We start from the raw sequence: 11,401 nt of genomic DNA, 5'->3' as shown, positions 1-11,401 counted from the left end.
GGAGGACGCGCTGTCCGACCTGACTCTGGTGGGGGAGGGCGACATCAACAGCCCCCACCTCTCCTACGTCACCCCCTCGGCGCTGCTGCCCAAACCCCGGCCCCGCCTCCCGTCGTCACGGCAACAAGAAGCTCCGCCCCTCGCGCCCCCACCTCCTCCACCCCACGACGGCGGCCCCCCCTCAGGTACCCCCCTCGTGTGAACTCCTCTCCCCGCCGTGTTTCCGTCCTCCCGTCGCCCCCGACGACGGCGTTCTGTATCGGCAGAGAGGGCGGGGCCTCCTGACTCGTCCACTTAGTTCAGGTCGAGACCTGTGAGAGAGAGAGGAGAGCAGCTCCTCGCTCTCCCAGAATGCACCCTGCTCCCCTCCCCTTCAAGTGAGCCCTCTCTCTCTCTCTCTCTCTCTCTCTCTCTCTCTCTCTCTCTCTCTCTCTCTCTCTCTCTCTCACTGTCCCTCTCTCTCTCTCTCTCTCTCTCTCTCTCTCTCTCTCTCTCTCTCTCTCTCTCTCTCTCTCTCTCTCTCTCTCTCTCTCACTGTCTCTCTCTCTCTCTCTCTCTCTCTCTCTCTCACTGTCCCTCTCTCTCTCTCTCTCTCTCTCTCTCTCTCTCTCTCTCTCTCTCTCTCTCTCTCTCTCACTGTCTCTCTCTCTCGCTCTCTCTCCCTCTGTCTCTGTCTCTGTCTCTGTCTCTCTCTCTCTCTCTCTCTCTCTCTCTCTCTCTCTCTCTCTCTCTCTCTCTCTCTCTCTCTCTCTCTCTCTCTCTCTCTCTCTCTCTCTCTCTCTCTCTCTCTCTCTCTCTCTCTCTCTCTCTCTCTCTCTCTCTCCCTCCCTCCCTCCCTCCCTCGACCCCTCTCTGATCACAGAACAGATAATCTTTAACGTTGAATAGCTCCCATTGTAAAATAGATATAAAAAGCGATGTGACTAACTGCGCCGTGGCCTGTTATGAAAGGCCTCCTCGTACACGCCCCGGGCTGCGGCCAGAGGCTGAGAAGTGTTCTGTTTATCGTAGAGTCCTCCCAGTGCCAAACGACCACTGCTGATTCACAGCCCCTAACATTTCCCAGTAGTCGTGTTCATTTCATGAGGGCCGGCCGTACCATGTTGTACAGCACAGTGGGGGGGGGGGGGGGGAAGGGGTGCATTCACACAGGGCCTGCACCTCGAAGCGATGACGACGGGTGGGCTCGTGTTCCGCCTCCGCCCACCGGGACTTCCCCCCTCCTGCACGCTCCGCTCTCTGTGTGAACTCTTGAGTGGTTTTTCGGTGTGGATATCCTGTGTGTGAAGCCGTCCCTAACCTCCCCCACCAAGGGCTGGTCCGACTCTTTAGGACCATCCTGTCTGTGGAGTGCCCCCCCCCCCCCCCACCCCCTTTTCCTCGCCAAGGGCTGGTCCACCTCGTTCTCCTCCTCTGCCAACCATCCCAACTGTAAAGAACCCAATAAAGCACTTTAGCCGATCACAATAAGACGAGACCTTTTGCCACAAAAAAAACTTTGCTTTGTACCTTCTCACGTTTTTTTTCCCTTGCCTGTGACTTCTCCTCCGTTCTGGTGTTCCCGAGCCCTGATCCTCACCGCGACAGGACAGTGTTCTGCAGAAACGCACCTCAACACTCTCTCTCCCACGGCCCGGGTGAGACCGGCAGGCGGAGCAATGCACTTTTCTGTGGCGCCGTCGTCCTCCTCCGACGACGAAGGGGGGAACAATTTGTAGTTTGTTTCAAGATGAACACCCACACGGTCTGAGCCCCTCAAACACACACACGCACAGACACACGCACACAAACACGCGGAAACACACATGCGCACACACACACACACACACACACACACACACACACACACACACACACACACACACACACACACACACACACACACACACACACACACACACACACACACACAGAGGCCTGAACACCCACTTCTCTGTTCTGGGATCACCTGAGGACAGAACACGGTGTGATTCCACTGGTGAGCTCTCACCTCCAGCACTTCTCGTGTGGAATGAGGAGCACAGAACACAAGAGCACAGTCTCTCTCTCTCTCCCTCTCCCTCTCCCTCTCCCTCTCCCTCTCCCTCTCTCTCTCTTTCTCTCTCTCTGTCTCTGTCTCTCTCTCTCTCTCTCTATTACCCAGGAGTTTCATCATACACCTGGACCTTTTCAATCCTGCTCTGCCAGACACTGCCAGCTCTCTCTCTCTCTCTCTCTCTCGCTCTCTCGCTCCCTCTCTCTCTCTCTCCGGCCCTATAATTCATGTTATCTCGCCCGCTCTGCAATTCAACGATAGCTTAGAACCTGTGTTGGCCGCAGCCGGAAGAATTCCACTAACCAGTCGAAATGTTACATCTTCTTAAGGATCTCCTATATTTTGATCATGTAATATATTCCGATAAAGTGACATTAATTTATCCGACGTTTCCTTTTTGTCTTTTTGTTTTTTTTAATTTCCCTCCGCCTCTCTCTGAAAGTATTAGTCTGTATAAAGCCCACGCTTTGTGTAAACGTTTCACCGCGGCCATTGTCGCATCCTTTCTGTGAGTGCAGTATCGCCGTGGCGACGGAAACGGGTTTTGCCTTTTGTCCCCGCATCGATCGGTCCACCGTTGTTGTTGCTCTGCATCGGTTGTATTGTACATAGCTCTAATAAATGTTCTACAGGTTCTTCTCCCGGCCTTTAAACCTCTTGTGTGAAGTGCCTCTCTGTTTCTGTTTCTGTTCATCCCTCGTTTCTCTTCCTCGTTGTCGAGCACTTGTCGCTCCTCCACCCGCATCAGCATCAGCACCACCGGCGGCCCGCTGGGGGCGCCCCCACAGGGACTGGCTGCTTCACCGCTCCAGGGGTCACGTGACACATGGTTGTCGCATGTTGTCTGAGACATGAGACCCTAATGACACACGAGGGTCTCAGGCTGCTCTGAGACTCACAGGACAAAGCCTTGTTTAGCCATATGAGGTGTTGTTGAGGAATACATTGGAGGAGGTACATGTACTATGATGTATGATCCCCATGATAGAGTATAATATAATGATTATACTATACTCTATCATATACTGTATCATACTATACTCGATCATGGATTATACTATAATCCATGATATATACTATAATTATATTTTATATTATATTATAGTATAATCCATGAGTATAGTATACATAATCTTTGATAGAGTATAGTATGATCTATGATAGAGTATTTTATGATCTATGATAAAGTATAGTATGTAGGATCTATGATAGAGAATAGTAGGATCTATGATAGAGTATAGTATGATATATGACAGTATAGTAGATATAGTGATAGTATACATAATCTGATGATATATTATAGTATAGTAGATATAGTATACATAATCTGATGATATATGATAGTATAGTAGATATAGTATACATAATCTGTGATAGAGAATAGAATATATAATCCGTGATAGAGTATAGTTGATATAATCTGTGATAGAGTATAGTTGATATAATCTGTGATAGAGTATAGTTGATATAATCTGTGATAGAGTATAGTTGATATAATCTGTGATAGAGTATAGTTGATATAATCTGTGATAGAGTATAGTTGATATAATCTGTGATAGTGTATAGTTGATATAATCTGTGATAGAGTCTAGTTTATTTAATCTGTGATAGATGATAGTTTTGCATCGTTCAGTCAGTGATCAGCAACATAAACACAGGGGCGTCCTTCATCCACCTCCCATTGGCGTTTGAGTTGTGTTTGCAAACCCAGTGACCCCCCCCCCCCCCACAGCACTAGTGGAGCATCGACCCATTCTGATGTCACTTTGGGCTGGTCTCTTATTTACTCTCTGCTTTCCAAACCCCCTTCACCAGCCTCTAATCCTGACTTGAGATACTGCTTTTAGTCACCCCCTTCACTGTGTGTGTGTGTGTGTGTGTGTGTGTGTGTGTGTGTGTGTGTGTGTGTGCGTGTGCGTGTGCGTGCATTTTTGCATATATTAATGTGTGGATGCACCATACATTTTGTGTGTACATTCTTGTGTGTGTCTGAATCTATGTACGTGTGTGTTTGTGTGCAGAACATTAAGGTGTCACACAATGTGACACACACACACACACACACACACACACACACATTTCTGTGTGTGTGTGTGTGTGTGTGTGTGTGTGTGTGTGTGTGTGTGTGTGTGTGTGTGTGTGTGTGTGTGTGTGTGTGTGTGTGTGTGTGTGTGTGTGTGTGTGTGTGTGTGTGTGTGTCATTGCCCTGGTCTGCAGGGGAGCTCCTTTGTGCTCCAGCAGAATGGGGTCCTGGGAGAGTGGGTCATTAGCTATGCATGGGCTCCCCTCCGCCTAACCCTCTGATTGGCCGGCTTTGTGAGGCCGCCTCTCTGATAGGCCGGCTTTGTGAGGCCGGCCCTCTGATTGGCCGGCTTTGTGAGGCCGGCTCCGCCGGCGACGCACAAACAAAACCAGCTCCTGTTTCAGCCCCCATCCCACGTGCACACATACGCACACACACACACACACACACACACACACATTCACGTGCACACATACGGACTCAAACACACATACGTGGACACATACGGACCCACACACACATCCATGTGCACAACTACAAACTCATGCACACAATCACGTGCACACCCAAAGCTGAACTGTTCCAGCAGGTTACGGCCGGCTGTAGGGTTTCTAATTAGTGTTACTTCATACTCATTAAGGGCTGGTTGGACTGAATGCACACACTGTGACGCACACACGGTGACACACACACAGTGACACACACACAGGCACACACACACTGGGACACACACACACAGGGACACACACACAGGGACACACACAGGGACACACACAAGGACACACACACACACACAGTGACACACACACACACACACACAGTGACACACAAACAGTGAGACACACACACACACAGGGACACACACACAGTCACACACAAAGGGACACACACAAAGTGACACGCACAGTGAGACACACACAGTGAGACACACACAGTGGCACACACAGTGAGACACACACAGTGAGACACACACAGTGAGACACACACAGTGAGACACACACAGTGGCACACACAGTTCACATTCCCTCGGGAGTCGGGGCAGCTGACCTGTAGTTTTATACGTATCCTCCACAAGAGGAACTAATTCAGTGAGTTTTATAATGATCATTTTGGCGTCGTAAGCCCCTCATTTAGCGAGCTGCTGTGGGCCTTTGGTGAACTCACATCCGAGGGAGGATCTGAACCCAAAGGTTTCACGGTCAAGGGTTTGTCCTCTCTTCCACGTCGAACAGCCTCGCTTGTAGCACTCATCTCATCGTCTCGGAAACCTCCGACGAGTTTTGGTTCAAGAGGGTTATTTCATACTTCTGAAGTGCTTATCGGAAAGAGGCTTTTCAGAGCCATGGATGGGCATAACCTTAAACGTATCCTTGTGTTAGAAGAGGAGACACCAATCAATTATCATCAATGGCAATCTTTATACCCTCGGAAGTGGACTAGCTGCTTAACACGTACACTATGGTGTTTTTTTGTGTTGACCATCGTTGTTAGTACACATCTGTCGAAGCTTGGAATGCATTTACTGTTTTTGTTTCCTGTCAGCAAGACTTGCACACAATCACAATTGACCCCTTTTTAAGCCACAAACACGTCCGAACACATTAGAAAGGTGTCAAAAAAAGAAATGACCTCAACGGGCAAAAACATGTTATCTCCAACAGCACCACCTGCTGGCAGTGGGAGTACACATCTAAAGGGTTTTCAGATTAAAGGTCCAATATTATACCAGCAGGTGTGAGTGTGACTAGCCCTTGCAAGCCGTTTCGAAAATCTGCCCCTTCTGACACCACAAGTGGGGGTGTCCACCTAGATGTATGACGGATAGATGTCTAACGTTTGCTTTAGTCCACTGGGTAGGCTGGTAAACTGATCTATCCAGTGTACATCTAGGTCCACCTGTGATGTCACTAAAACACAAGAAACGGCAGATTTTCCAAACGGCTGGTAAAGGCTGATCACACTCACACCTGGTGGTATAATATGGGACCTTTAACGTATTAGTTCCCTTCTGAGGATGTGGGATAAATTGGGCTTTATTTAAAGGGTTTGAAGGCAGCCATTAGCCTGCAAAGCAGAAATGTCAAACCAATTTGCTCGCTAATCCGTTGAATCAGAGCAGCCTGGGCCTTCGGCTGATAGATCAAAACCACACCACCTTTGTGCACCCTTTGAGAAATGCAGCAAAGCCATGTGAGGAGAAAAGGTCAGGGGATTAAATGAAGCGCTATCTTACAGAATAGATGTATGTACCACGAGAAACGAACCACACGGAGGTATTCAGTAATGGGACTGAGATGATATCAGCAACACATTTGACCTGCGTTTTCTAAACAGAACTGAACTGGTTCTCCCAGATGTCTTCACCCTGCATCATTCAGACGTTTCAATGGCTCTGTCTGCGTCTCTCTCTCCCTCCAGTCTCCCCCGCCCTCGTACTGCGCTCTGCGTCTCGTCCTGCTTTGATAGTCGTCTCGATTCTCTCCAGCCAGTAGAGGGCAGTCTATGTTGAGCAGTGATCACAATGCCCGTATCAGGCCTTCCTTCTGAGGACAGACGGACTCACAGACTGACACACAGACGGACACACAGACGGACACACAGACGGACGGACGGACCCCTCCTAGAGACGGCATCGTCAGGCCGTCTCCACACCCAGCTGTCTGCATCTCCCCTTCGTCTCCCTCTCAGCTGTCTGCTCTTAGCCTGTGTGTGTGTGTGTGTGTGTGTGTGTGTGTGTGTGTGTGTGTGTGTGTGCATGTGCGTGCGTGTGCGTGTGTGTGTGTGTGTGTGTGTGTGTGTGTGTGAAAGCTTCCACTGTATCGCTTTCTTGTCGGGTCAATTTCAGGCATACTGAAGAGATGGAAAATCAAAAATTCTTTCACTTTATTTCTCATGCATAATAATCCCATGAATAACACACACACACAAAAACACACGCACACACACACACACACACACGCACACGCACCAGACAATAACATTTTGTTGTGCTCCTGAGCTATTGTGCGATGGAGCCGTTTGAAGGGCAGTCCTTGGCGGACTCTAGTGTGTGTGTTGTGTTTGTGTGTTTGTGTTATTGTGCATGCCTTCGCTGCAGTGTGTGTGTGGTGTGCGTACCGGTGTGTAGCTGCTTGTGAACGTCACCCTGCCTTGTCCCTCAGCAGGTAAGGACAGAGGAGGCAGGAGGCGAGGGAAGGAGAGAGGAGGGAGCTTCAGACTGCCAGGCAGGAGAGCCCCCTTCTCAAACCCAAAGCCCCTGCCTCCCCCTCCTCCCCCTCCTCCCCCCCGCCTCCCTCTCCGCTCCCGCCGCAAGTCCAAGTCCCCCGCGTCCCGCCCCCCCCACCACCCCCCCACCAAGGCCCCCCTGGACCTGGACAACATCTGCGTTGGTCGGGGTGAGGCCGGGGACCCCCGCAGGGGCCGGCGGGGGTCCCGGGACACGCGGCTTGCCCCGGCCGCCGCCGCCACCGCCACGCTGGAGCAGAAGTGGGGGGGCGTGGCCTCGGAGCTGCGTTGCCGTGGCGGCCGGATGCGGTCGGCGGTGTACCAGACGTCGGACCTGCCCTCCATGGTGGCGGTGAAGGTGGGGGCCGACGACCCCCCCGAGGCGCGCCGCAACGGACACCTGGACCGCAGCAACTTCAAGGCCACCTTCGTCTGAGGGGCCGCCCGCCTCGAGACCGGGGGGCCCTCACAGCCTCCGGGGGCATCGAGACCGGGGGGCCCTCACAGCCTCCGGGGGCCTCGAGACCGGGGGGCCCTCACAGCCTCCAGGGGCCTTGAGGCCATGGGGCCCCCCTCACAGCCTCCAGGGGCCCTCACAGCCTCCAGGGGCCTCGAGACCGGGGGGCCCTGACAGCCTCCAGGGGCCGGCCGTCTCGAGGCCATGGGGCCCCCCTCATAACCTCCTTAGGCTCCTCACAGCCTCCAGCTGAGGCTCCTATCGCCGGCTGGAGGCCTTCTCCCCGGTGGACGGTAAATGGTAAACGGACTGCATTTATCAAGACCAGGGGCCACTCAAAGCTCTTTACAATACTGCCTCACATTCACCCCTTCATACACACATTCACACACCGACGGCGGAGTCAGCCACGCAGGGCGACAGCCAGCTGGTCAGGAGCAGTCAGGGTGAGGCGTCACTCAAGATAGGAGGAGCCGTGGATCGAACTAGCGACCTCCAGGTTTCTAGTCGACTCGCTCTCCCTCCCGAGCCACATGCCGTCCCCAGGATGGGTCGACGCAGTGAGATCAGGACCTCTGGCTCAGAAGGGGACCTCAGAGGCTGAGATAAAGACCCTCGGAGGTGTCCCCAGAACCTCCTCCTGGATCACCATGGGGGCAGTGGGAGACAGACCAGTATGATGGAGACGGACCAGTATATGTTGAAGACTGACCAGTATGTTCAGGCCAGTATGTTCAGACCAGTATGCTGGAGAAAGACCAGTAGGTTGATGGGAGCTCAACCTGTAGAACACGGTCTCACAGCCCTTCTGATCCCTGGGACAGACGTCTCGGTTTCTGAACTTCCTGTCCTTATGAATCAACTTCCTGTCCATCTATTCTTCATTTAACTTGGTCAGTAATTAACATTTATTTGTATTTTATTAATTTAATCTGTAAAGTTGTTGATTATACAGTATTACATTGCATTTGTGTGATTTTTCTTTAAAACAATATTACATATTCACTATTTGGTCATACATCTTTTTGGAAAAGAAAATTGTTTTTACAAATATTACGAATAAAAAAGTCAATTCAAACATCGACACCCAATGTCTAAACTTTCCAATCTACTTCGCACTACCAAACACCATTAAGTGAACCTCCTCACCCAAACTGTAACCCTCTCCTGGATGACGTAATGACGCATGACGCACCGTTCCACTTATTCAATCCTTCATTCATTCATGATGTATTGGAAAGTCGCCCATCCACTCTAACTATTTTTCGCCACCCTGTGAGGCATTCATTGTTGTGCGAAATGTGTTGGCAAGGGCAACCACATATCCCATAATTGAAGGCTTTGTGCTAATTGAATTTTCATTGTGACACCACGGCTGGAGTCCTGTGATAAAACAACACACCTAATCCGCGTCTAAGACTTGCCGCCCCCCGGGGCTTTGAGTTAAGTGAAAGGTTCGCCGGTGTTTAATTGAATTAGCTATGAAAACTATTGGGACACCTGGCGCTGGGCAGCAACTGCACTGACCCGCTAGAGCCGCGCGTCCGAGGGGTGGCCGAGCCGGTGGCCGCTTTACGCACCGATGTGGCGTCTCTCACGGAGAGCCGCTCGTGTCTGAGTCGGCCCCGCGGGGGGCCCGAGGGCGGGCGGAGCTATTTTGAAATAGGAATAGGAGAACGGCCCCACGGAGGGATTCGTCATACACACATACTCACACACTGGTGCACGCGCTAACGAGCGCGCACACTCACATGTGCGCGCACGCAGATATGCACGTTCAAACACACACACACACACACGCACGCACACACACACACACACACACACACACACACACACGTTCAACCACACACGCGCACACACACACGTTCAACCTCACACACACACACACACACACACACACACACACACACACACACACACACACACACACACACACACACACACACACACACACACATTACGTTCAACCACACACACACGTCCAACTTCTCCACTCACACACACACACACACACACACACACACACACACACACACACACACACACACACACACACACACACACACACACACACGCGCGTCCAACCACCCCCCCCCCCCCCCCCCTCTCACACACACACACACACACACACACACACACACACACACACACACACACACACACACACACACACACACACACACACACACACACACACACACACACACACGTCCAACCACACACACATAGCTGGCCCAGCTGCTCGGAACCATGACAGAAGATGACGGATACGGTTGTCGCGGAGGGACAAGTCAAGTTCAGAGATGGAAAAAAGGTGATTCTGTTTCATTAAGTCGATCTTCGTTGTTTCTGAAAGCGTCGGTCTCGTTCACTCGATGGTGTCTGAGGTTAATCGCGGGGTTGTGTCTGTTTTTTGGGTTCAACTTTGCTCCACAGTGGAAGACTCGGTGGGTCGTCCTTCGGAAACCGTCTCCGGTCGCAGGTAGGGAATGGAGCAAAGTTATATTCTAGTTGACTAGATCTATATACTTTATCTTTATGTCTATTCATTACAAACACTTAAGCAGAAGTTTGGTTCAGCTTAAAAGACGCATACTCATCCAAATGATCCACACTTTCCCCCGTGATTTTCTGGTATCGCACAACTTGTCACTTGGACACTTGGCCGTGCGCCACGAAGCGCATAGCGCACGTCTCCAATAGCCGTGTTAACACGTGATTACATTGCGCCATTCCCACACATAGTTGGAATAAGTGTGCGTTTAATATTCGGTGCCCGTCTAGCGACATCCATTAGCGATAATTTATAAAGTTGAGTTAACACAAAGAGAAAGAGATAGAAGGGGAGGGGATGCGTATGGACGTGTTGCTCTGCCTGGGAGTTCCAGATCAGGAACCGCTTTAGCGCCTGTATAATGTAAAGGTTGACGGTCAGCTGCCTGCGCAAATAGTTCAGCTCATTATCCATGGGTCTGTTACGACAGCTGTGCTAGGGACAAACACATAGAGGACCTATGACCGTGCACACTTTCTATGGCGCACACAAGCACCGACAGCAGCATTAATAGGAATAACAAAGACTCACTGCAGATCAGCCCACCTATCTGTCTGCTTCCCCTCAGACTGTCTGTCTCTCTGATCCCCCTCAGACTGTCTGTCTCTCTGATCCCCCTCAGACTGTCTGTCTCTCTGATCCCCCTCAGACTGTCTGTCTCTCTGACCCCCTCAGACTGTCTGTCTCTCTGGTCCAGACTGTCTGTCTCTCTGATCCCCCTCAGACTGTCTGTCTCTCTGATCCCCTCAGACTGTCTGTCTCTCTGGTCCAGACTGTCTGTCTCTCTGATCCCCTCAGACTGTCTGTCTCTCTGATCCCCTCAGACTGTCTGTCTCTCTGGTCCAGACAGTCTGTCTCTCTGATCCCCTCAGACTGTCTGTCTCTCTGATCCCCCTCAGACTGTCTGTCTCTCTGACCCCCTCAGACTGTCTGTCTCTCTGGTCCAGACTGTCTGTCTCTCTGATCCCCCTCAGACTGTCTGTCTCTCTGACCCCCTCAGACTGTCTGTCTCTCTGGTCCAGACTGTCTGTCTCTCTGATCCCCCTCAGACTGTCTGTCTCTCTGATCCCCTCAGACTGTCTGTCTCTCTGGTCCAGACTGTCT

At 51.3% G+C, this 11,401-nt stretch overlaps 2 protein-coding genes across 2 annotated transcripts in view; both read left to right on the top strand.

Moving 5' to 3' along the window:
- Positions 1 to 7,719, top strand: part of LOC130380141 (regulator of G-protein signaling 12-like) — a 28,007-nt gene extending 20,288 nt beyond the window's left edge. Inside the window, exons 6-7 of the mRNA XM_056587323.1 lie at positions 5 to 185; positions 7,220 to 7,719. Of these exons, the coding sequence (XP_056443298.1) occupies positions 5 to 185; positions 7,220 to 7,719 (681 nt within the window). The remainder of the gene's footprint in view (positions 1 to 4; positions 186 to 7,219) is intronic.
- A 2,255-nt stretch (positions 7,720 to 9,974) lies between these two features.
- dok7b (docking protein 7b) overlaps positions 9,975 to 11,401 on the top strand; it is a 20,275-nt gene continuing 18,848 nt past the window's right edge. Inside the window, exons 1-2 of the mRNA XM_056587322.1 lie at positions 9,975 to 10,057; positions 10,180 to 10,225. Coding sequence (XP_056443297.1) covers positions 10,004 to 10,057; positions 10,180 to 10,225 — 100 coding nt within the window. The 5' untranslated portion in view covers positions 9,975 to 10,003. The remainder of the gene's footprint in view (positions 10,058 to 10,179; positions 10,226 to 11,401) is intronic.

Source organism: Gadus chalcogrammus, chromosome 3 (assembly GCF_026213295.1).
Source record: "Gadus chalcogrammus isolate NIFS_2021 chromosome 3, NIFS_Gcha_1.0, whole genome shotgun sequence".
Classification (NCBI taxonomy): domain Eukaryota; kingdom Metazoa; phylum Chordata; class Actinopteri; order Gadiformes; family Gadidae; genus Gadus; species Gadus chalcogrammus.
Note: the sequence above shows the minus strand (reverse complement) of the source record. Positions and strands in the feature narration are given on the sequence as shown.